The 26,817-nt window shown below is 36.4% G+C and overlaps 1 protein-coding gene across 2 annotated transcripts in view; it reads right to left on the bottom strand.

The window, feature by feature from the left end:
- Nucleotides 1-1,719: 1,719 nt before the first annotated feature.
- FHIP2A (FHF complex subunit HOOK interacting protein 2A) overlaps nucleotides 1,720-26,817 on the bottom strand; it is a 37,089-nt gene continuing 11,991 nt past the window's right edge. For both annotated transcript variants that reach the window (XM_043925583.1, XM_043925584.1), the window contains 15 exons: nucleotides 24,883-25,052; nucleotides 23,107-23,211; nucleotides 22,530-22,652; nucleotides 18,175-18,468; nucleotides 17,806-18,002; nucleotides 16,501-16,615; nucleotides 15,861-15,937; nucleotides 15,363-15,555; nucleotides 15,020-15,189; nucleotides 14,484-14,627; nucleotides 13,230-13,320; nucleotides 10,886-11,029; nucleotides 5,783-5,923; nucleotides 5,100-5,203; nucleotides 1,720-4,999 (listed from right to left, as the gene is read on the bottom strand). In XM_043925583.1, the coding sequence (XP_043781518.1) occupies nucleotides 4,894-4,999; nucleotides 5,100-5,203; nucleotides 5,783-5,923; nucleotides 10,886-11,029; nucleotides 13,230-13,320; nucleotides 14,484-14,627; nucleotides 15,020-15,189; nucleotides 15,363-15,555; nucleotides 15,861-15,937; nucleotides 16,501-16,615; nucleotides 17,806-18,002; nucleotides 18,175-18,468; nucleotides 22,530-22,652; nucleotides 23,107-23,211; nucleotides 24,883-25,052 (2,174 nt within the window). In that variant the 3' untranslated portion in view covers nucleotides 1,720-4,893. The remainder of the gene's footprint in view (nucleotides 5,000-5,099; nucleotides 5,204-5,782; nucleotides 5,924-10,885; nucleotides 11,030-13,229; nucleotides 13,321-14,483; nucleotides 14,628-15,019; nucleotides 15,190-15,362; nucleotides 15,556-15,860; nucleotides 15,938-16,500; nucleotides 16,616-17,805; nucleotides 18,003-18,174; nucleotides 18,469-22,529; nucleotides 22,653-23,106; nucleotides 23,212-24,882; nucleotides 25,053-26,817) is intronic.

Genomic DNA, 26,817 nt, shown 5'->3' with positions numbered 1-26,817 from the left:
TGACTTTATCATTATAACTTCTGAGAATATCTGGCCTATCTGTACTTACAGGTATGAATATAACTCAGTCAAGACTCGAGGTTGAGGTTTTTCGCTTTTGATGATCTGCAGCATCACTTCCTTCTCCCCCTGCTCTCACAATGCTTGGGTGCCATTTCTCTATCCGTGTTCCTGTGTGTACTTTATTTTTGTAAAAACACTGAACCAGGACTGTGACTTTTTGAGGGCAGAAAAGCTTCTTTGTATTTGTTTTCCTACTATCTTAAAACTTGGTTCATAGGAAGCTGCCAGTATTTGTTGAATAAACCAAATTATTGTTTTGGTTTGGTTTTAAATTACATGTAGGTATCCTATAAGGCAATGGCACCCCACTCCAGTACTCTTGCCTGGAAAATCCCATGGACGGAGGAGCCTGGTAGGCTGCAGTCCATGGGGTCGCTGAGAGTCGGACATGACTGAGCAACTTCATTTTCACTTTTCACTTTCTTGCATTGGAGGAGGAAATGGCAACCCACTCCAGTGTTCTTGCCTGGAGAATCCCAGGGACGGGGGAGCCTGGTGGGCTGCCATCTATGGGGTCACACAGAGTTGGACACGACTGAAGCGACTTAGCAGCAGCAGCAGCAGCATCCTATTTCTGATACATTTTTAGAAATGCTACTAAATAAAAACATCTAATGCACACAACAGTCAAACTGGAAGAGTGTATGAAACAGGCTTAATTTCTCTAACGTGGGTAGTGGGGTCTAGTTCCAGTGAATTTAAAAAGCAGTCTCCTATGAGGCGAGGTTTACAGGCAACAACTTTCCTAATTGGCTTTAGACCAACCAAAATCTGTTCTATTTCTTCCATGGAAACTTCAGCATCGAACTGTCATGCAGTGTTTTTGCAATTTTTCTTTTTTTTTTTTTTGAGATGAACAGATAACAGCTTTTATTGAAAGGTTTTACTCTAACAAAAATTTCAATCCTAACAATTTTATGTTTATTTCTTTAAATTCCCTTGAGATAACTAGTATTTTAGATGGAACATTGCAAAATTCAGAACCAGGATTTTGAACTAGGAATCTGCTGATGCATTCCTAAAATGCAGGTGTCTTTTGAAGAAGCTCATAATCAGGAGGTAACTCTGATTCTTCAATGCCTAAACCTTACCTCACCTGCATCCTTAAGCCTGTTACCTTATTTCCTTTTAAAACTATTTTGAGAAACACTGGCTAAAAAGAACCATGGGTAGGTGGGACTAATAATTAGATTTTTCTCTTTTTTCCCATTGGGCTATGTATTACATGTTTCTTTCAGTTTCCAATTAAGGGTCTTGGCAAATACTTAAGTGAATGGAATAAGCTTAGAGTCAAATTGTTTTAAATGTCAGTTAAAGAGAAGAGTTCTTATATGTTATAAATCTACTAAGAAATAATGCTTACAATGAATTACATTTCTTAGATTGCATAAATAATCCTTTCTTTAGGGAAGTGATTATGAAGGATGGGGGTGGAAAATATAAATCTCACCCAGGGGGATTTTTTTTTTTAAGCTATACATTCTCCCTCCACAAATATTCTGATATATTCCTTTTTGTTCTCTCTGTGGAATCAATGCTATAGTGAACCATTGACTGTTACATGTCATACCCTTTTGTATATTATGAATTATTGTTTTATATTTATCAGTGAATGAAATGTTACCAATTAGAATTCTACAAAAATATAAGACAATATTTTGTTTAAATTACATTATTTATTTTTAATTATCCCTCTTAGTCCTGCATGCATTGTTAGCACAAAAATTTGATTACAACCTCCACTGAAGAGATAGTAGGTACACAATCACCATCTGAAGAGTTTCTTCAGAGATGACTGACCTAGAATTCCAGGCCATCATAACACTGTCAGTAACCTATACAATGTTCAATAGAAAAATTTACCAAATATCCTTTGTTTAATGTAAACAAGGCAGGAGGCAAAACAGATATTATAGTAACACTATTTTACAGGGCCCAGAAATATGATTACCTACCATGTTTTAACACATCAAGTGTCACAATGACATGCATATTTTGATTAATTGTACAATCCAAAATATAATTACCATATAAATTGTGGTTTTAGCAATTCACTGTAACTTCTGTCAATACTTATAAACTTCATAATTAAATGGTAATTGTATATTAATGCAATAATTTATGGAAATATGTTACCAAGAATTATGAAGTAATTCCATAATTTGTGCCCCGTAAAATTAAGTGTAATAATCTTTACACTAGCAACAGTGTAAGCAAGCTAAGGATTTTGGTCCTCATAGATATATACACAGATATATATACAGATATACACATACAATAATGTACAATTAAACCAAAAAGCTATGAATTCACTCACAGCTTATATATTGCACAGACAGATACATTATGAGAACATTACAGAGTTAGAATGTGAGTACTACAATGATAATTGGCTGGCTAAGGACAAATCTTGAGTTCTATCAAGTAAAGAATGTGGCTCATTACTAAAGGAAAAAAAAAGCCAAAGACTATACTGTTAAGAGATAAAGTTTAAAAAAGAATGTTATACCCATACACCAATGTGAAGCAAGACTAAAATTCAGTTTGGAACTTGCTATGGCAAGCGATCCCTAGGGTGGTTCTGCCCACCCAACTGTGTGCAACAGTCACTGTTTTGCACATGCTAAGGAACAGAAAAGTCAACTTCTGAATATGGCTAGTTATGTAGGACAATGTTTCACTAAGAAATCAAACTCACTGTGAGAACTTCTGCTGGCTTTAGGTCTGAACTAAATAAGAAAAAGAAAAGAAAGACAGAAACCAACTTTTAAAAGATAAACAAACTATACCTTAAGTTTTAGCTGATTACAAATCAAAGTCATTATAATAATTTAGGAAAATAATTATCTTTTAAGCAGCAGCATACAGACACACACACACACAAATAGGAGTTAAAGCTTTTCTGAGCTTGGTTTCATGGATTAGCCGAAAGGTCCCATTGTGAAATCAAAGATAAAATAGTATTTGGCTTTCGAGGTAACATTGCCATTACACTTATTGAACTCTATGAAAACATTAAGAAATATCTAATACCTCTTAATGTTCTATTTTAAATACACCTACATCAAAGTAGACTACAACTACATCTAAAAATAAAGATGTTGCAGTGTTCCTTGAATCAATAAATACAGCAAAAAGAATAATATGCCTTCCCACGGTTAAAAATCATTTAAAGAAAAAACATGCACAAAGTAACTATCTCCCACTTATTTCTTCATTGTTTCACTTAATAAATCTCCTAGAGTGAGCTAACAAAGATTTGCATTGAATTTAGAAATTTAGCTTTTTTGTCGTTTTAACAGTGTAAGCATTCTAGAGCCAAGAACAGTCATATTTTTTTGGACATTCTGTTCTTAATAAATAGCAAAAACAAACTACAAAATAAATCAGAAAAACAAATACAACAAAATTAGCAGTAGGTGTAAAATATGCTTCTACACACATGCTGTAGGATGTAGAGATGCAAATACGCCAAACAAAACAAGTTCTCTCAAGGGGCAGTTCGGTTCCTTTCCTGCTGGAAGGCTCGCTAGACTGCTGCTCCCACAAACGTCAGTAAATGGGAAGGAAAGGAGCAAAGTGCTGCTGCTTAACACATCAACTGAAAAAACAAAACAAAAACCCAAGAAAGCTCAAAACTATATCTGAGTGATAAGCATCACTTAAAGGAAGCACAGAAAGTGGATCAGCAAACACCCCTGTGTAAACCAAGGACAAGCGGGCCATGCACAGCTCAGCCAAATACCCACACCACTCCTTCCTACACACGTGCCCACACAGATATCACCTTACCCAATTCTTTCATATGTAAACAGGACAGATTGGCTGGTTTGCTTTTAAATCTCTTTAGAATGATTTAAAACAAAAGACTGAGAAAAAAAACTGTAAACATTCAGGAGGCCATTGGCATTTTGATTGCTGCCACCTATACTACAATGCGTTTCAATACGAAAATCAAATTATAAAGCAAGTTTCAGAGAGGGACGGAGAGATAGAAAAAAAGAAAAGGGTCTCAACCCAATACATGTTAGTCAGCTTAGAAAATACTATTTTAGTAAACAATACCAATGGTGAGCACAAATTCAATGTTGTTGCAAAAATGACAAAGTTTAAATTAACTGGGACCCCTACATGAAAATCAATCACTAACCTGGCTATGTGCACAAAAGAGTAAAAGAACGTTTCTTTAAAAAATATATATATATTAATCAAGAATTTATCATATTAAACTGTTATTCTTAGAAAAGCTGAAGAAAGTTAATGGTGCTCTACACATTTTTATCTTCTATTATTAATTCATTTGATAGTTCCTAAATTGTATTTTTTTCTCATTTACAGTTTTTTTTAAATATTTTGTTTGATAAGAATTCTGACCTTAAAAAGTTACAAAATTAGGGTTTTGGTTTTTTTTTTTTTTGCTACTTATTAATTCAAAAGAATGTAAGCACTTGAGTCCCAAAGAATGTCAAAAGGCCTTGCTACCTAAAAGGATATTAGATTAACAGAAATATCATCAAAGTCATAACATCAGAAATTTTGCAGCTTTTCACACAGGCATTAGAAATGCTTATTTCCTGAAGTTCCTTTGATTGTATCCTGGATTCAAGGACGTGCAACTTTATATACAGAACCATTATGATAAAGCCAGTGAAAACATCACACAACACTGTACTGAGTGTCCACTCAGTGGGTTCTGAGCGGTTCTGTCCAGTTTAGAGCAATGCTTCATTTAAAAAGGCTTTTTATTGTCACGTGGCTGGGTGGAACGGAGGCTTTTTTGATGAAATGTACATGATAGTTCTGTTCCCTTGGTTACTTGAAAGATGCTGTTTAGGGCGTGGAGGCTGCGTGGTATTTCACAAAGGCAATGGCCGCCAGCTCCTTACAGAACTCTTCCAGCACAATCACACCCTCCAGCAAGGTGATGTGGTCAATCCTGGGAAGGGAAAGCAGGCAATCAATCAATTCAGGATATCAGCAGATCATCAAACAATGGCAAAAGCTTTAGACAAACAACGTGAGAAACACTGACTTACACAGGGCCTTCAGGTTCCAGACCAAGTAATCGCTTTCTGACTAATAGAAGCTTGGGAGTAAAGTCTTGAATACGCTGGATTCGAACCATGAGGTCTCCAACAACCTGCATCACAGGAACAAAAGGGGCTCAGTTCCTGAACAACTCCATGGGGGATTTTCAGGATAAAAAAAAAAAATTCCATTTCCTATTACTAAATGAAGACTGCCACTTTTCACTATTCATGTAACAATCTTTGACAAAGGACCCACAGCTATCCCTTAAAATACAAAAGTTACATGTATCATTTAAGAGAATGATTCTTCCTTTTTTCTCCACATTCTGCAGTAAAATAATTCTAAACTGAAAATACATGATATTTTTCATTGTTGTTGTTTAGTGGCTCAGTCATGTCTGACTCTTTGCGACCCCATGGACTGCAGCACACCAGGCTTCCCTGTCCTTCACCATCTCCCGGAACTTGCTCAAGCTCATGTCCATTGAGTCGGTGATGCTATCCACCCATCTCATCCTCTGTTGTCCCCTTCTCCTCTTGCCTTCAATCTTTCCCAGCTTCAGAGTCTTTTCTAATGAGTTGGCTCTTTTAATTTTTCATTACATGACACTAATTACACAGAATGTTATTAAGATGTTAATTGGTCAGGTTGATCAATCCTGGAGAATAGAACAAAACTGACAACTCACCCTGACGATCACAGAGAATAGAGATCTACAGCCAGAAGCAAGGTTCACATAAGGGTCCAAGAGGTACTCATGTATGTGTGGATGAGGGAAGAGAGAAAGTCTAGATAGCACCGACGTCACTTGTAAGTTGACATCATATGGCTACAGAGAGGGAGAAAGCAGAAAGATATTTGACATTATCTTTATGTATATACCTGAGCACTGAATTTACCATTTCAATTTGTCTTTTCAAGAAGGGACAATCTACCATCTTAATCCTTCTCAATATGCTCTTCTACAATGATAGTATCTGTAACTAAATTAACTCTAGCTCTTACTGTCTCAAAGTGCATACATCACAGTCCTAAAACTAAAACCAGAAAAGCGGGCACATAAACATATAGGAAAAATAAACATATAACACTGTCAGAATGTCTCTGCTTTTTGCAGGTTTTTTAAGTTAGTAAGATAGTTCAAGAGGTCATCAAAACCCAAAAAGACTTATACACTACAAACAATAGAAGAGATGTTAAACATTAGACAAAAGATAAAAGGGAAGGTATTAAAATCTTTTAAGTAATCTGATTTTAGAAATGATAATCCTTGTTTTAAATTATTCAACTGCTGCCAATTATCAAAAGCATATATACAATAAAGTCATATACGTCACAGAACATTGTCAACAGAGTAAAAGTACTTGAGGTGTAGAGATAACTACCCACAAGCCGTAACAGTGAACTAGAAGATAAAAAATCACGATTGCAGAAGGATCACCGCCTTTACTGGGCAAGAGCATTAACTCTTCCAAAACAATGACTATATATATACCTGTGTAAGGCTCCTCAGACACGCTTTGTATTACAGTGTTACAATTTTACTAGTTTTTTATACTTAATCTGTTTATTCCTCATAGAAAGCAGCTTGGAGGTGCTTTACATTGTATGTGTCAAAATCAAAACAAGATGCAATGTTTTGCATGTTTTGCAATCAAAACATGATATGCAAAAAGAGTTGCTATTATTGTGCCTAGAACTTTCAACAGAAATCTCTCATCCCTTCCAGTTTTCTTCTTCTAAGCAGTCTCTCATCCCTTCCAGTTTTCTTCTTCTAAGCAGTCAGAGGCAAGTGAGTGGCTGAAACAAAACTGACTTCAGTGAGAAGGTTGGAAAGAACCTCAGTGACTGGACGAATGAGAAAGAGATGATGCAGCAGGAGGAAGGGAGAAGTGATTCAGGACCAAGGTAATATTCACCAGAAATGGTTAATCAGAATGGTTTACTTACCCTCATTCATTGAGTAGCCCTTAAGCCCTTGATCATAATGAATACCAACTAAGAAGCAAATATTTGGCATTCAAACGATGACCAATGCTTGAGCATGTGCCAGAAGATATCAAAGATACTGTTATACGAATAAAAATTCAAGTCCTATGCTAAAGTCCAATTTCAGTCTTTTTTGCTTACTACTAGATTCATGAACACAGATTTTCTGAAAGAAGTAAAACTTCCCCTAAGTCACTCTTATTTAAAATATAGTCTTACACAAGATAAATGAAAGGAGATACCACTCCCATTATAGGACAGACCGAAGGGCATCTTTTCCTACTTGATAATATTGGCGACAGAATAGCCTTCTCCAAGATTCAATTCAAAACAATGAATTCACATTAAACTGCATTTTGGGCACAAAGGAAACACTTTAAAAAATCTTTAAGAAGAATACATTTGGTAAAAAATGTGGACAAAATCATTTAAAATACAACTTAAGTACAGTATTGTATGTGACTTCATTTCAGGTAGTTCAGATTTTCAGGTCACTAAATTCCGCCATTTATAGGTGCTTTACGTAAATAAACTGACAAAATTTGGCTTTTAACAATGATATATTACTACTTAATTTTCTCTATACGGTGTTACTTTGGTTTTAAGCTTTTTGAAACAAGAAGCTATATCTTTGGTTGTTTAAGAAACTTAAGGCTGACTCAGATTATATTTTAATGTTGTGAAAATGAAAATGAAATTCAGCTAGATAGTAACTGTTTCATCATACTCTGAAATGGTCTCTACTTCATATTGGTAATAACTTTAAAACAAGCTGGCTTTTTTGGGGATTCTTAATACTAGCTGTTTGCATCTATTATTTTGATTATGTTGTACTTTTATAGAGTGTTCACCTGAAATCAAAGTTAACCAGATTTTTCTGACATGTTAAATGGACTTGACCCATTTTTTAATGAGCTCACCCTAAATACAAGGTCTGAATTTTAGGACAATGAACTTTGACTTAGATGTCACCTGCTAACTCAATCTCAACTCTTTTACTAAAGGCCAAATATGTAGATGGCCAAAATTATAAGAATTTATAAATCTCAACGACTTGGTAGTCTCTGAAATTTCTTATAACACTTTCATTTAACAAGATTTTATATTTTTAAAAGCAATTTAAATTACTTTTTCCCCCCATTGTCCTTTTAAGCAAATCAAGTAATGTCAGCTTCACTTAAACAATAAGTAAATGTGAGAAACAGCTACTTGAGTTGCCCAAATTCAAATTTTTCCCTTTGAACTTAGGTTTTCCCACATTTTTCCTGGTATTCTTTACATTCTGCTGTGAACCTTAGCATTTTACTATCTTTTAAAAATCACTACAGTTAAAAACAATACTAAACACACTATATTTTTCAAAAATTAAGGCTGTGACAACACACCAGTGTCATGAATACCTGATGTCATAACTTCTCAATTATACATGCAGAAATTAGCTACTTTATTATTAATTATTCATAATAATGTTTAATCCCAGCCTGGTTAGCCTGATACTATTAGGGGTTTCTATGTACTATGAACACACACGCAAACATCATCTTTAGCAAAAGCAGTTAGAAAAGAGAAAATGAAATTAAACCAAGCACATTAGACCCACCAGAATTTATGATTATCTCTGCGATCTGATTATAATGTTCTTATCTGAAAAGGCTTGGGAAGTCAAGGTTTTTAAAGATGGAAGGCTTGAGGCTAGGCTCCACAGTTCACTCACTAAGTCACATTAAATAAAACTAAGGATTCGTCATTTATACAATAGTACAGGGAGCTGTCCCGCCTATCTCAGGGTTCCAGGAAGAATGAGTGGGACACTGTGTCTGAACTGTTGTTGCACTGTGAAGAGCTATCTGGTGAAAGAAAAAGAACTGCAAACATTTCAGGATATTGTCTCCAGTGTATCCTTTGTGCCAGTGCTCTACAAACGGAAGGGAAAAATGCTCAAGTGTGATGGAGATTCCAAGGGGATCTTTCCACTCAATTCAGAAACTACTTTTTAATATTTAGATTCCTTTTGAGTGCTTTTGGTCAAAATTTCTAAAGATTACTGACTTGATACTGATTGTTGATGTCTCCTGGGTGTTCTGTTTAATCAGATTCAAACTAAGCCTATAGAACCAGCACAAAGACACAATACCCTGGGAGATTTATTGTAAACCTCCCCACTAGCTGGGGGTTGGGGGGGGTTAAATAGCCATGATGTATACAGCATAACACCTACAGTGAAAGTGAAAGTCCCTTCAGTCCTGTCTGACTCTGTGACCCCATGGGCCTACCAGGCTCCTCTGTCCATGGGATTTTCCAGGCAAGAACACTGGAGTGGGTTGTCATTCCCTTCTCTAGGGGATCTTCCCAAATCAGGGACTGAACCCGAATACTTTGGTTGTTAAGTATTAAATATCAATAAACAAAAAATGAAACAGCAGAAATTCAGTACATGTTGTTAGCACATTAAAAGAAATCCTTAGTTTCAGTTGATGTGACTTAAGTGAGTGAACTCTGCAGCCTAGCCTCAAGCCTTCTTTAAAAGTCTTGGGTAAAAACCTTGACTTCCCAAGCCTTTTCAGATAAGAACATTATAATCAGATCGCAGAAATAATCATAAGTTCTGGTGGGTCTAACGTGCTTGGTTTAATTTCATTTTCTCTTTTCTAACTGCTTTTGCTAAAGATGATGCTTGCGTGTATGTTCATAGTACATAGATACCCCTAACAGTATCAGGCTAACCAGGCTGGGATTAAACATTATTATGGGTAATTAATAATAAAGTAGCTAATTTCTGCACGTATAATTGAGAAGTTATGACATCAGGTATTCATGACACTGGTGTGTTGTCACAGCCTTAATTTTTGAAAACTATAGTATGTTTAGTATTGTTTTTAAAAGAAAAAAAGGACTTGACACTCTGTCTTTATTGATTATTATCAGAAACAGTGCTGGCTGAAGTCAACCCAGTGAAATACTTCTTAATTATCATTTCTTTATTTGGCTTTCTGGTTATTGAAGACAGCCTGATTGTACAATACATTTCTTTTGTAACTCCCTATGCTCATATAAATATTTAACTAAAATGCTAAAAAAAAACCCAAGTTCTTTAATATAGGATTTCAAATTAATTCTAAATTGGTTAACTCAGTTTTCATGCTGAGGTACGTTTAGTGCCACGTAGTTTCATTTCAAGTGTCCATATCAACATATAAAACATTTCAAAGCTCTATCATCACTCTATATGTCAGGGAGAGAGGGAGGGAGGGATTCTCTAACCTCAAGTTCAGTTCTGACAGTCAGAAAGACACAGCAACATACCAGCTGCATTTTTACTTCCCTTGAAATAAGTAAGTTAACTTTTTATATTCATTTCCCCTTATGAAAATGAATATCATTCACAAGTTCTTTCTCTGAAGAAGCAGGTTCATCTAATACTGTTCTGTAATTTTAGTGAGACCAGAGCACTCAAGATTTGGTTTGAAATGACGTTTAAGGTCTTCTGTATTAAACCTAACAAGTTTCACTGTACCTGTACTAACCAAAAGGCTTTCTAGGAAAGCACTCTAGTCACTGCCAAAAGATGTTAAAATTACTGTTAATAAGACAATGGTCCACAATGAGAAGTAAACACACAAATCTGTAACACTTGTCAGGCCAGATAAAAATTTTAACATAATGAATGCATCAGAAACCCACCAACTGTTGGCAAAAGTCATCTGGTGGAAAAAAGAAAACAATAAAACTACTGAAGATGTAAACAGAACCCACAGTGAACGGTAAGAAAATAATACAAAACTAATACTTTAAAACTTATTACCTGATCAAGAATTCTTCCCATCCTGTCAAATAAGACTTTCAAAAAATGACCTTCAAAGAAAGCTGCTTCTAAATTGCACCTTTCCAGTGCTTTTGGAGAGCCAGGCCACTCCCATCTTAAGCAGATAGCACAGTAGTCCCGGAACTGCGGAGATAGCAATTGGATCATTAAAGAAGAACTGAGCAAAAACAGATTGAGATTAAATAGAACAATTTCCCTGAATAGGCGTAGCAATCCGCTCGAATGCAGAGTGCCTGCTAAGTGTCAGGTACCACAGGAGACGGAGAAGATGGCATAGATGACACCCTGGTGAGAAAGCAGGCAGATTCTCACTTAACCAAAGTGCCCCTCGCACTGCTGGGGCAAGCATAAGCATATGCTCTTCCCTTTGGAGGACTTCAACCCTTTCCTTATTCTCATCACAGATTTAGAATATTTAGAAAGCAAAGTCAGTCTTAGCCACATTTCCCAATCTATTCTCAAATGTCACATGTAATGTACAAAACAGATGAAATATAATAGGTGAACAGACGCATGTCATCTGAGAAGGCAGACTTGACTTTGCTACCACGTGTTTACCCAGGCACATTGCTGGGACTGTTAAGAAGAAACAGGCTGCTGCAAGTGAGGTCTGAAAACTGCTCACCTCCATCGAAATGAGATGAGTGCAAAAACGGAGAGCCGGTTTAGAAACTTTTCAATTTCACTGAGTAAATTTTATGTCTGTTCAATCTAGTAAAATAACTGGGGCTTGTATTTAGTGTTTTTTCCATTTTTCTGGCATTTCGTTTTTATATTTTACAAAGGCATTGGTCCATGACAGGTTAAAAGTAAGTGGAAACTGGCCCTTACTATGCATTTTATCAGTAAGGATTACCACAATATGGATTTTTGTAAGCACAAGAATATCTCTTATAATAAAAAGAAAATTTAAAAGTCTTCCCTGGCAGGTAATTTACTTGAATTTAAAAAAAGAAATTTGGAGCATAGTTTTCTTCCATATTCTTTCCCTTTTCACATCCTCCTTATTAAATAAAGCAAAATTACTTTTGATATCTGTAGTTTACAAATTAGCTGAGATTAAAATATATTCTTACTACAAAGCATTAGCTTCAACTTTTAAAAGAAAAACATATTTAAAATGATTAAAAACCCAACTTCTTCAATATCTTGTGAGTTTTAAACTATTTCTTTCAATAGACAATTTTCTTTATAAAATCACATCCCAATATTTAATAAAGCATTTTTATATTAAAATTTTTGAATTTCTGAGCTAGAAAATAAATCTAAATTTTTTCTATTCTTTTTGTCTCATTTCAAATATTCCTAAAACAATTCTGTTGTCAGAATATGGAAATACAACTTTTCAGAGAGAATCACAGTAGTTTAAAAATCCAATCAGTACTACTGAGGTTGGGGTTGCTTTCATTGTCTCTATTTTATTGTTACATGAATGTATTTGGTACCCTGGTACTCTATTTATTCACATAGTAGTGGGGACTTGAATTTAGGCTTAAAGTATCATGAATTAACTGTAAGGGCATGCAAGTTAATTATCAATAAAAGCACACTTCCACCCAAAAGATTTAAATGAAAATTAAATGCATATTTTTCTCATGTGAGGCATTTCAAAACTTTGGAATCTGGTAAAATGTAAAATGCTACAGGGGGCTTCCCTGGTGACTCAGCAGTAAAGAATCTGCCTGCAGAGCAGGAGATATGGGTTCAAATCACTGGGTCAGGAAGATTCTTTGCAGAAGGAAATGGCTACCCACTCTAGTATTCTTGCCTGGGAAACTCCATGGACAGAGAAGCCTGGTGGACTACAGTCCATGGGCTAGAGAGACTGAGCACACACACACACACAATGCTGCAGAGGGAAAAGATGATTGGGAAAAGCCCATTTAATAACTAAGAGGAGACGTTTGAGAAAGTGGTTTCAGGGAGGGGGAAAGCTGGGATGCAGAGGATGAAGAGGCAGGCCTTGGGAATTACAGAGGCGTGAGAACAGTGGGGAAGAGGGAAGGAAACAGCTGTGGGTTGGGAGTAATGCTAGAATCATTTAAAAGTCACGGTTTAGATCAGCAGGGAGAAGGATCTAGGGGAGAAATAACTTCAAGGACAGAAAGAAAAGAAAGAAAAGGGGTGGGGGGGTGGGGAGGAAGCACAGAGAAATTTTGGGACAGAGACACATACTCAGTGAAAGGCAGTCAGGTCACTGACAGAAAGCGCAAGCGGTGAAGAGTGGAATTCAGGGGAACCTCTGGAGAAATAACTGTGGCCCATGTGACGAGGGCTGTGTCTGTGCATCTTATTAGATCTCACATCAGATCACTTCACCTACCTGCCTGTGAGCGTCTCGGAGGTAGGTGTCGTATCCAGTGCCCTCCACGTGGTAGGACGATTTTGCTTCATCTGGGACCAGACAGAGAAAACTTAAAGGAAAAACAGCCATAATCAGTAACACAAATACTCTCACAACTCAATATCTCTATGTATATTAAAATATCTAGCAGTATCTTCAATTTAGCCAAGTATTAATGCAGATGGAAACTTGCAAAGTATTTATCTTGAATCAGTCCTACAATTTACTGGTTAAATACTGTCATTATTTTAAAGGTTTTCTTTAAAAATTACTCATTCCACTTAAAGTAGAAATCAAGCAGAAGATGACTTGACTCTTTCTACATTACAGGGCAATGACAGAGAGCCCTGATGTTTGTTAGTCTCAGGAAACTGGCTTTTAAGTAACAGAACCTTAGATTCTCAGGCACCCTAACTATGCATCTTGCACTATGTGTGGTTTTCTCTAAAGCCACCTCGCAGCACCTGATAGGATTGCAAAGGAAGAAAATTACTGGGGAAAAGACACTTAAAAAAAAAACCCTTTATAGAGGACTTCTCTGGAGGTGCAGTGGATAAGAATCCACCTGCCAGCGCAGGGGACAGGGGTTTGATCCCTGATCCTGAAGAGTCCACACGCCACGGAGTTAGTTCCTGCGCTACAACTAGTGAGCCCATGTGCTGCAACCACTGAAGTTCGCACACCTACAGCCTGTGCTCCGCAACACGGGAAACCCACACACCGCAAAGAACGGACCCTGCTCTCCGCAACTAGGGAAAGCCTGAGCCTGAGCGAGGCAACAGTGACCCGGCACAGCCAAAAATAAATAAAATGAATTAATTTAGTTTAAAAATATATATAAAAACACAAACTAATGAAAAGAAACAGCCCTCCGCTTAGCACATGTGAGTACATGGCTAGTGAGTTCAATCCATCGAACTGGAAATTTTCAGTGTTGTTCCAACTGAGAATTACTTAAAATTGTTCACATTAAAAAAAAAAAAACGAAAGGCGAGTACCCTGAAGATTAGTTTAGTCACTACTACGCTAGAGTTTTTTTCCTTTCCTCTTTTATATCGATTGTTGCCTCTAGGCTGTTCACTAGCTACATAAGCATTTCAAAAAGTTGACATAATCTTTAAAAAAGGGAAGACTGAGTTCATGACATATCTCTACAATGATCAAAGAGCAGAGCTGTTATATGTTGTAAAAAGAAGTGAAAGAGATGTAAGTCAAATACATACAGCAACTCACCTATTTACAATTTTGTGGACTTCAGTTTTCCCATCGTTTTTGGGGTGGTCTGGAGTAGCGGGAGGTGAGGAGCTAAGCCACTCTTGATTTGACAAAGTGTTATCTGGTGAAATGTCAGTAAATAAGGGATCTTCTTCCAGATCTCTAAGTTTAATTTAATGATGCATAAAAAAATTTTATTATATTTTCTAAACCAAAAGATTCTATGCTATGTTCTCAGAAACCTCTACATAATTTTGCTCATAAAAGAATTAAGGAATAATGAATGTACGTCTATTGTACAGAGAAATTAATATTTTTTACTAACATTAAACTCAAGGTTATATTGACTTTGTTAGTTTAGAGAATAGATACTGCTGCTTGTGATTTGGAGGGACAATATCAGGACATCTAAATTTTATTTTTAAAAAAACTTTTAAACTGTTAAAGTATTTTTAAAAATACTTTAAGAGAAGAAGGAAGAGAAGAGAAATTAAGAGGGGAGAAAATTATGACTTAATATGAAACACTAAATTCAGAGCTGGACAGAAACTTACACTGCTCCTGCTATTAATCCATTCTCCACTACATCTTTATCTTCTGGGCACACAGGTTTATATTCTGTATAGTTTCTTTCTTCAAGATTTCTTAGGACCAAATTGTAAAGAATGTGCTCATTGGGTTTTTGTAAAAGATGTTCAAACATTCTTAATGTCATTATGCTGATCTGAAACCCAAAATGATAAAAGGTAACTGAAAAATACTTAAACTGTTTTTCATGATTTCAACTTTCAAAATAAAAAGCCACATAAAATAAGGCTGTATTCAAAACATGACAAGTACATCAAAGTCAGTATGTCAAAGAACCTAAGTCCAATTCTAAATCCTTGTACAGCTCACCTCATCAGATATGTGATCACAGTGTTCAATTAACCTATGTCTTAAAGGATGTCTGCTAATTTCTGCCAGAGTTTCTGGTTCCCTCTGTTCTCCAAGGATGAAAAACACCATTTCTTGAAGCAAAATGTCGGAGGTTACTTGCCGAACAATGCGATGGAGCAGAGCAGTTGATGTCAGAATACCCATCTCAGAACTGCATAACAAACAGGTAATTAGGGGGCAAGAATAACAAGAACACAGTGATTTTTTTAAAAAAGTAAACAGGCCACTCATGGGCGTCCCTAGTAGCTCAGAGGTAAAGGATCTGCCTGAAATGCAGGAGACATGGGTTTGATCCCTGGGTTGGGAAGATCCCCTGGAGAAGGAAATAGCAACCCACTGTAGTATTCTTGCCTGGGCAATTCCATGGACAGAGGAGCCTGGCGGGCTACTGCCCATGGGGGTCACAAAGAGTAGGACATGACTTAGCAACTAAACAGCAGCAAAGAGGCCACTCACGTTTGCATTAGCTGAGGTTCCATAACACCAATAAAAAATCTTTCATGAACAGCTTTGGCAAGAGCAACAGCAGCAGTCTAGAACATAGTATTAAGTATCATATTTTTAAATGAGAGAGATTAATTTATAACACCACTAAATCAATTTGCACTCTCCATCTAATTTAATGTAGAAAAACAAACTTGCCTATTGCCTATCTTGTTGATGGCATATAAACCTAGATAAGATGATAGCTACTGGTTCCTTTACATGTTATCTAAATTTCCAAGAACAAAGACAAACATAAATAAAATATTATCCCAACCACTTATTGTATTAACATCTCCCCAAAGAGGAGACATGCAGGGAAGCCAATGTTACCTTGTAAGGGGTTGTGCTATAATACTTAAAGAAACCTAAGGACAGAATTTTAACTGTGATTTATTCCAGAGCTGTAATACACATACACACATACACACGCACAAACACACATATATATAGTTTTGGAGAGTTTGCTATTTCATTTTATTTATTTTACTAACTATGCTATCTATCCTAAGATAATTAAGACATATTTAGGGATATAGACTGAGTATTCAAATTTCACTCAGTAGTTATCTACATTTTTAAGTTATCAATTAAACAACAAAAGTATTCAAACCTTTTGTGCTTCCTTTATGAGTTGATCACAATAGTCAAACCAGGAGAGAAATGAAATTAAGGCTCTTTTTCCAGGAAATGCTGAAGCATCTTCTTTATGACTATATGAGTCCAAGCTATAGGACACAGAAGAACACAGAGTTATTCAAAAGCATTAGTCCAATTCAGTGCATACGGGGAGATGAAGGCCCGTGGATGAACACACGGGATGACACATTTAGGCAGGTGAGACTGGATGACAATCAGAAGAGGGTTTTATACATGAAAGCCAAAGATAAGAGAAAACCTTTTAGATAAAACTTGTGAATAATTTTCGCTCAGTAAGTGGAGAATGGAGCTACAGCAGAGAAAGCACCGAGATACCTCCTCATGTTTCTACCTTAAATGTGACTGAGTAACAAGAACGGAAAGTTGGAAGTTCTCAGCCTCTAGGATGAAAGGAAAGGAACATAAAGGAGGGACAGCAAAAGGAAACGACTGATCTGCTTCTCTTCCTTCCTTAAAACACTACCCAGTAGTGAAGTTCAGAAGTGGGTCTGGCCTACAGATGTTGACAGAATACAGAGTGGGAAAAAACAAGTAAAAACCAAAGAAGGGTTAAAAATGCACAAAGAGTAACAGGTTCCGATATCAAAAATGTTAGGCTTCTTAGAGGTGGTGGGGTTACAAGTAATTTTATTTATGCTGCTTTACACTTTTAATGGGCTTCCCTTGTGGCTCAGCGGGTAAAGAATCACCTGCAATCAAGGAGACCCTGGTTAGATTCCTGGGTTGGGAAGATCCACTGGGGAAGGGATAGGTTACCCACTCCAGTATTCTGGCCTGGAGAATTCCATGGACTGTATAATCCATGGGGTCACAAAGAATTGGGACACAACTGAGCTACTTTCACACTTTTAATAACTTATAAATGTTCTGCAGTAATCCTACGTTCATATGAGAATCAAGAGGGTAGCCCTAACACTGGGGGAAATAGGTGAGAGAGGTGGGAGGTGAGGTTCCACACAAGTTTTTTTTTTTTTTAAATACAGTCAGATAAAGTTACCAATCTTAAGGTATTAACTGATCACTACAAGAGACAAAGGGAAAGAATAGCTTAACTATGTGACACCTAGACTGTTACCACGCCAATTCGTTCTTGATAACATAAAGCAAGCCTCAAAACAACAATCTGGTTTAATCATGACTAGCAATGTTATATTTTTCAAACCTGAAAAGGTCTATCACTGCAAAATGCAAATGGATTTAAAAGTGTATGTTTAAGAGGTCACTTTCATAGGAAAACACAAACAGTGGCGGCTCTTACCCCCAGTTAATCGCTTCCACTGTTTCAATATCCAAGGGGTCCACTGACTGAGGTAGGGCCTTGTACAGGGAGGCCAGCCTGTCGGTGAGCAGTTCGCACAAGCACGTGCTCTGCGTGAGGCACTTGGCGGCCGCCGGCTCCGGCAAGCTCACTAACAGCATCAAGCCCTCGCAGGCTTTCACGGCTATTCGGCCATCCTGAGGGAAAAAACACGCATCCTTACAGTGCCTGCATCAGACATACTTCAGGTTGTTTGGCAAAATTCACCTTAAACGGATTAACGTTTTATGCCAAAATAAAAATAGATTTTTTTTCTCTAGGCATTTAACGGTGATTATGTTAGGGGGAGAAAAAGAAAAGATGACTCACAGGACTTCTAGTAAGATTTAACAAAGAATTCACTAGGTTGTAATCCTGGTTTGGACGAACAACGGTGGCCTCTGGCAGCGCAGTGACACTGAGATTTTCCAAGCTCGTGGACAGGTCACCCATCTGGTGAGAAGGCTCATCTTCTGAGTCTGTGTGCTCCGTTCCAGAAGCACCCGACGGTTCCTCTGGCTGACAGGACTGGCCTGTATCTGTCGACAAGGAATCTTGACTTTTTAATACATCTTCTGAAATTGCATTTGGGCCTCCTTGGGAAGCCAGTGATTTAAACTTGTTCTGAAAAGGAATACATGCTTTGTAAGATTCACGTCAAAAGCCTTATAGAAAAGAAATCATATTTTAATGTGTTTTTCTGTAATTAACACTCAATATCTGGCCACTGTCACAACAGATAAAAGTGTTATGATGAATGAAAATACCCAAACTTAAACAAACTGTGCTTTAGATGTCTTAAAATTGCATAGGCGTTTATCATAATCTTCAGAATAGGATCTACAAAATGTCTTACACTGACAGTAAACAATGAACAACATTAGTAATAACTATTTGACTGCTACTGAAAACAACTGATGCTAGTGAGGAAAACATAAGATTCAGGAAGTTTCAGTTGCTGTTAATTGTTTTCTCATCACTGGCCTACTAAAAATAAATAGCCCTAATGCTGTTTCTTCTAAAATTAGTTTCTAAGATGATTTTTCTAAGACTTTTCCTTATACCTCGCTCTGTAAATATAATACCCTGAGGACATTCTTGTTAGTATTTTTGAGGATAAAAACGAAGATTTGCTTGAAATATTGTGAACCCCTCCCTACATGGTACACAGCCAAACACAAAAAGAACCTAAATTGAAGTAAATCATTAGTTTCCAGGCAAAGGTTTCTTGATTTCCATTTAAACGTAAGAGCAAAAAAATCAAATCACACACACAATTTAGAATTCATCATAAATCAGCTTCTCTGCAGGACCTATCAGAGTGCTTCATCAGAGAAGTGCATTAAATGCTGGATAAAGTCAAAGTTCCACTTCCAAAATTACATGACAGATATTATAAATCACTTTTATTGCTATTAAAAGTATAGTTTAGACCAATCTTATTGAGAAATTGAGCTCACAGCACATATATTAGAAGAAAACAATCCTATGGAACTAAATGAATACTCCAAACAACTTCCCAATGTCCTATGAAGTCAACTGCATATCATAGTTTTTATGAATGTCAAATATTTTATTCCATCTAAAATGTTAATACTGTTGTTGGGAGTAGCATCTTGGATAAGAATGGCAAGAGGAAGAACAATCCTGGGGTCACGAAGAGTCGGACGTGACTAAGCAACTAACACTTTCACTTTCAGCACTCACTCCCTAAACTAGTGTTTCTCAACTCAGGACTGCTGGCTCACGGTTTTCTGTGGGGCTTGATAGAAATGCAGAATGAAAGTATCTGGAAGTGAAACCAAGGGATTGCATTTTAAAAAAGCTCTGCAAGCAAGCACGAATTCAAAGCCTTTGACAATTCTAATCTATCTGTCTGGGTCCCTTTTCTTGCCACATAGCCTAATTAAACTACGTGAACCACACCACAGACTGTCCTATCTTCACTCCTTTGCTTGTGCTCGCCCATTCTTATCTAAACATGTCAAGGCTCATTTCAAGGACAACCTCTTCCATGTTCCCTCCTAATGACGAAGGCAGATGTAATCTCTTCATCCTCTAAGTTTTAGAGGCATTTACTCTGTATCTTTCTTACGATACTCGCCTCACTCTACCTTAGATTACAGTATTTGAACATAAGTCTTCCCTCATCACCAGACTACCAACTCCTTTACAGAAAAGAATGTTACTAACTTATCTACCATCTGCATTTAACTCATAGCAAACGCATCTACTGGCTGATGTAAATGAAGTGAGAGATTAGATTTCAAGGGATATATGCTTGAGAAATGCAAAGTACTTCTACTAGTGAAAGTGAAAGTCACTCAGTTGTGCCTGACTCTTTGCAACCCTGTGACTACACAGTCCATGGAATTCTCTATGCCAGAATACTGGAGTGTGTAGCCTTTCTCTTCTCCAGGAAATCTTCCCAACCCAGGGATCGAACCCAGGTCTCCCACAATGCAGGCGGATTCTTTACCAGCTGAGCCACAAGGGAAGCTCTATTACTATCACACTAGTAATAAAGCTGCACATCTCAAAAGATTCATTCATTCAATAAGTGTTAATTAAACAGTTATTATGCATTGTGCTAGATACCAGAGAAGCTATGAGGACCCAAAGATTAATAAAATAGAATCCTTGTCCTCAAGGAGCTTACTGACCAGGAAGAGAAAATAAAATGCACATAAATGACTCTAATGCCAGGGAGACTGTAATAACTGACATTAAAAGCATTAAAATTAATATTAAAAGCATACGAATAGTCTAGTCAGTTCAGAAAATAGAGTCCCCTACCACCTCAGGCTTTGGAGAAGTAGGTGTTATAAAAATGCGGGATTACAGCAGACATGACACTAATTCAGAAGGGTGGTGTTATACTGAGGTCTACATGTAAACGTGTCTCTGAAGACAGGCAGGCATACATATGCCTGCAAATTTTCAGTTTCTGATCTATGGCTGTGTACTTCTGAAACAAGTATCAGAGATTCTGAGAAAATCTCCTTAAAGCTTAAGCATGGAAAAAAATCTACGCATCTAAAGTAATTTAGGTTACCTAAGAAAACTTAAGTAAAAACGAACTTTAAGAAGAAAAATCTCACATTGAGCCAAATCAAGATATTTGATATATTTATATCACAAGGCTATTATAGCCATTTTGAAGCAAATTTTCAAAATATATGTCATGAAAAGCAGGTATTCATAGTCCTTAACACTAACCTAGAAATTTAAATCCATGCAATTTTGCAGCTTGGTAAGGTAGGTGCTTACCTACCTCCAGTAACAGTGCAGAATAATAGCCTAACTTACTTACTCAATAAAATGAAATAAAAAATGAACCCATCTATTAGAACAGCTAAAAATTTTAAAAACAAAACAATAGGAAAAAACTTGACAATACCCAGTCTGACAAGGACATGGAACAATAGCTCTCATACGTTGCCCCTGGGCTGCAAAATGATAAACCCACTTGGAAAGAGTTTTGCAAATATTCACTTACTACTACATGATCCAGAAATCCTACTCTTAGGTATTTCCCCAAGTGAAATGGAAACCTAAGTCCACACAAAAATCTGTGAATGTTTACGATGGCCTCATTCGTAATTGTCTCAAACTGGCCCATAAATCCCTCAACTGGCAAATGGCTAAACAACTGCAGTACAATCTGTACAACAGAATACCACTCAGTAGTATAAAATAGTATCTGTTTGTTTCCAAACTCACAGAAGACTCTCAAATGCATGGAAGTGAAATAAAGAAAAACCAGACTCAAAGGCTGACTATATTTTTATGACTTTTTGAAAAAGAGAAAACTTGGGATGAAAACAGATCAGTGATTGCTAGGGGCAGAGGTAGAAACAGGATGACCAGGAAGGGACATGAGGTAAGGCGATGGAGTTGCTGTCTATCTTGATTGTAGTGATGGTTATAAAACTGTATGTGTCTGTCAAACTCACAGAATCAGAGAGACTGAGTTGTCCAGTGTATAACACACTTCAATCTTAAAAAAAAAAAAAAGATAAAAAAAACCCTTTTTTTAAAAAACTAAAAAACCCTGACATTTTCCCTAATATATTTCTAAATGACTACTGCTAAAAAAGAATAAATGAAAGCAGGAAAAACAGAAGAGTTATTTTCTAATTTAAAACTGGAAATAAAATCCAAATATTAACTGATTTAAGTAAACCACAATTTGGTGACTATGGCTAGGAAAAGACAGTACCAATTAGCAGAGCAATCCCAATGCTACACCAGGGTGGGGAGGTGACTCGTGATGTTTCGCATCTTGCCCAAATCTGCACACGCCACTCTTACCCTAGGTCAGGTTACCCACACACCACGCTTGAGCAAGCCTGGCTGAAAATATGATAGCTTAAAACTTCCCGTGACTTCCCTCTTCCAGATTTGCCCTTCAACCTGTGCTCCTAAGCTGTAGCTTTGTGTTTGTCCAGCCCCTCTTCTGCTCCCTACATGCCGTTCAGTCACATTCTTTGAGAGTAGTTTTTCTCAGGAGATTTTGGGTTAAAATAAAACAGTGCTCTTAAATGAAAATAATTCTGGGGAAGTAAAATAGGCTATCTGTTACTCACAAAATGTAATTCCTTCTAATAATATTTAGAGAATTCAATTCTTATGATAATTTTAATATACACATACTTTGAAGGTTGACAAGAAGTAAACTATACCTCCAGGAAAAAATTAACCAAATAGGGATCTTGTTTCAGCTTTGCACACACAATGCAGAGAAACTGAATTTCTTCATTTTCTGTTGGCGTTGCAAGGACTTCACCACACAATCGAATTAACTTCTGTCAAAAAATTTAAAACAAAATTTTAAACTTAGGCTATTTTTTTTAATAAACATCTAAACAGCCATTCATTCACCTTCAGGATATTTTAAATTTTCAAATAATGCAAATACACTGCATTTTTCAGAAAGAACACTATTTGCAATCACCTATATCAAAATAAATCTGCTAGTAATAAGTTTTTCAAATATGTTACTCTAAAAAATTAGTGAGGTTTTAATAAACTTCTTGAGATGTCATGGAAGTAAGTCAATGGTAAAATTAATGTATAAAATTTTAAGAGAGAAATATAGAGACAAGAAGTGCATTTAATACAATGTCATGCATCAAGAAAGCTCAAGTATCAACGTTTGCTACTTTGCATGTTATTTTTACCCTTAGAAAAAATCATATAAAATTATTTCTATGCGAAAAGCAGTGAACCAAATAGTTTTATGTAAAGGGAACAAACTACCTGCACTGGCCTGTGCACGTTAATGTGTGGAAGCAGCGGCTGCCGGATTTTCCCCAAAAGTTTGGTATAGAACACCAAGACTTGTTGCTTCATTCCTGGAGGACACTGGGTACAGGAAAAAAGCAAACAAGAAAAAAAACAGACAATGCAAACTTTTTTACTCGAAAACTTGAAAAAAATCAGACACAATGTATGTGAATATATTACACCTTCAAAAATCAATGCAATTAGACAGTTAGTGACTTTGTCTAAATAAAATTCTCAATCAAATTATTACTGACTGGTATTCTATAAATAAAATTTATAAGAGTGTGTGAGACCACAGGCTCATGTAATCACAAACAGCATGGTGACAATATGCCATGGTAACTGGAGTTTGGTTCAGGTAACGCCAAGCTGTTAATATTCTAAATGCTAGGGTAAAAGAAAGGCCCTGGCCCAGGCAAAGGCACCATCTTATCACTTACATTTATGACAGGTAATCAATAACCTTTCATCATATATATGGAGGAGTAACTAAAGTCTAACACATGTGTGTAAATAAAGGAATCCTATGTATAAATGGCTGTGATTTATTCTAACAATGTGATTTTAAATTAGTTGCAAAATTATTTACATTATGATTATTATAGGCAACAAATATTTAATAAATAAGTTTTGATAACATGCCAATTGTTTTAAATATTTGCTGAAAGGCAGATAAACCTGACTATCATGCGTGCTGTAAATCAAGAGTATGAGTTAGCAAGGTTATATGTTCTAAAATTAACCTGCTTATGTTGACTCAGATTTAAAATAGTCACAAAATATTTCCAAAACATCACCATAGACACATTATATGGAAGTAGCATAATAGCATAAGCTATAATCTTAAGCACAATAGTATGTGAAGATAGTAAATACCTTAAATTATTCACATAAAACACAATATTTATAATCACCAATATCAAAATAAATTTCCCAGTAGTATAATTACTAACATTTGCTCAGAAATTGATTAATATTTGCTCAATATAATGTTGCATAATCTCTCTCTACAAAGGACAGGAAAAAGGAGGGAAGAAGGGAATGAATTGGAAGATACTAGTGAGTAAATATTTAGCTAGAAAATATAAACTGAATGAATCTAACCTAAAAATGAATTGGAGAATTACAGACTTAATTAAAAGGAAATCGTCTTCAAAATGACTTCATAATTCTATTTGGTGTTTAAACATCTGTTTGAGGCTTTTTTACTTGATTTTCACATATACTACAGAAACTCACAGAACAGACGCACCAATTTTTAGAGCTGGGGGAGGCCCCGTGGTGATCACCTCTTTGTTTTTAAAGAGGAGGAAGATTCACCAAAGAGACTTACTTCAATTGGTTCCACTCATCAGAAGTGTTAATGTCAGAATGATCAGTGACATTTTCTTTCTTTCAGGATTATGAAAAATAATTTTTGTAACCCATTATTCAATGGGATCCTTCTCATTTCCTTTGCTTCTGAGCATTTGCACTTGAGTAGATTTTTGTAAATGTTTACATTGTAATTCTAAGCAGCCTAAGTACCAGTTGTCTAGAGGATTTGGGAGCTTTGCTATCTCTATGGAAAGTCATACTCATACAGGACAAACAATTTTCTGTTTTTTTCATGTACTGACTTGAATCCTTCCATGCTTAATATACACCTCTACAGTTAAATTTAGTGCTTGGCAGCTTCTTTATCTCTAAGACATGAAAACATATATTACATGTACTTGCCTAAGAACATCATGTGGATTAGGAACTTACATCAGCTTTCCCTAAGGTATATAATGTTTCCAAGATCTTGTGATGAAGTAAATATTCCATACATGGTCCCGTCTCTCCAAATTCCCGTTCATTTTCTTCTTGTACTAAGATAACTAACATCTGTTCCAGATGAGATGGAATATTTGTATCTGTCACCGGGGCTTTATCATCTAAACAATAAAGATATTCATCAAATATTCAAACATTTTTAAACCGTACATTTGCATCTAAAATACTCTTTGTATTTCCCTGTTTTTATTCAGAGAAAAGTTTGAATTGTTCACACTTGGGTGAGGTTTATATCTTATTCAAACACAATCTATATTCTGAAAGATATTCTAAAGTTAATACTCAGGCATAATAATTCAGAAAAGGAACCATTTATGGGGTATGGAAATGGAAACATGATCAGAAAATAATACAAATAACATCAGAACTTTTATGTATTTATAATTTTAAAAATGTTATTTCAATTAGCCAGTTCAGAAGATCTAAACCTTCAGTTCAGTTCAGTCACTCAGTTCTGTCCAACTCTGCACCCCATGGACTGCAGCACGTCAGGCCTCCATTTCCATCACCAATTCCCAGACTTTACTCAAACTCATGTCCATTGAGTCAGTGATGCCATCCAACCATCTCATCCTCTGTGTCCCCTTCTCCTCCCGCCTTCAATCTTTCCCAGTATCAGGGTCTTTTCCAATGAGTCAGCTCTTTGCATCAGGTGGTCAAAGTATTGGAGTTTCAGCTTCAACATCAGTCCTTCCAATGAACACTCAGGACTCATCTCCTTTAGGATGGACTGGTTGGATCTCTTTGCAGTCCGAGGGACTCTCAAAAGTCTTCTCTAACACCACAGTTCAAAAGCATCAAACCTTCAGCACTCAGTTTTCTTTTTTTTTAAATTTATTTATTTTTTCAGTGGGTTTTGTCATACATTGACATGAATCAGCAATAGATTTACACGTATTCCCCATCCCAATCCCCCCTCCCACCTCCCTCTCCACCCGACTCCTCTGGGTCTTCCCAGTGCACCAGGCTCGAGCACTTGTCTCATGCATCCCACCTGGGCTGGTGACCTGTTTCACCATAGATAATATACATGCTGTTCTTTCGCACCTCCACAATAAAAAGGAACCACTGACCTCCAGAATACAAAAAGCCCAGTCCAGACACAGCAATCTAAACAAGATGAAAAGGCAGAGAAATACCCAACAGGTAAAGGAACATGAAAAATGTCCACCAAGTCAAACAAAAGAGGAGGAGATAGGGAATCTACCTGAAAAAGAATTTAGAATAATGATAATAAAAATGATCCAAAATCTTGAAAACAAAATGGAGTTACAGATAAATAGCCTGGAGACAAAGATTGAAAAGATGCAAGAAATGTTTAATAAAGACCTAGAAGAAATAAAAAAGAGTCAATTAAAAATGAATAATGCAATGAATGAGATCAAAAACACTCTGGAGGGAACCAAGAGTAGAATATCAGTTTTCTTTATAGTCCAACTCTCACATCCATACATGAGTATTGGAAAAACCATAGCCTTGAATAGAATGACCTTCGTTGGCAAAGTAATGTCTCTGTTTTTTAATATGCTGTCTAGGTGGGTCATAACTTTCCTTCCAAGGAGTAAGTGTCTTGTAATTTCATGACTGCAGTCACCATCTGCAGTGATTTTGGAGCCCCCCAAAATAAAGTCTGCCACTGTTTCCACTGTTTCTCCATCTATTTGCCATGAAGTGATGGGACCGGATGCCATGATCTTAGTTTTCTGAATGTTGAGCTTTACACCAACTTTTTCACTTTTCCTCTTTCACTTTCATCAAGAAGCTCTTTAGTCCTTCTTTGTTTTCTGCCATAAGGGTTGTTGTCATCTGCATATCTGAGGTTATTGATATTTCTCCCAGAAATCTTGATTCCAGCTTGTGCTTCAT

This window comes from Cervus elaphus, chromosome 15 (genome assembly GCF_910594005.1).
Source record: "Cervus elaphus chromosome 15, mCerEla1.1, whole genome shotgun sequence".
Classification (NCBI taxonomy): domain Eukaryota; kingdom Metazoa; phylum Chordata; class Mammalia; order Artiodactyla; family Cervidae; genus Cervus; species Cervus elaphus.
Note: the sequence above shows the minus strand (reverse complement) of the source record. Positions and strands in the feature narration are given on the sequence as shown.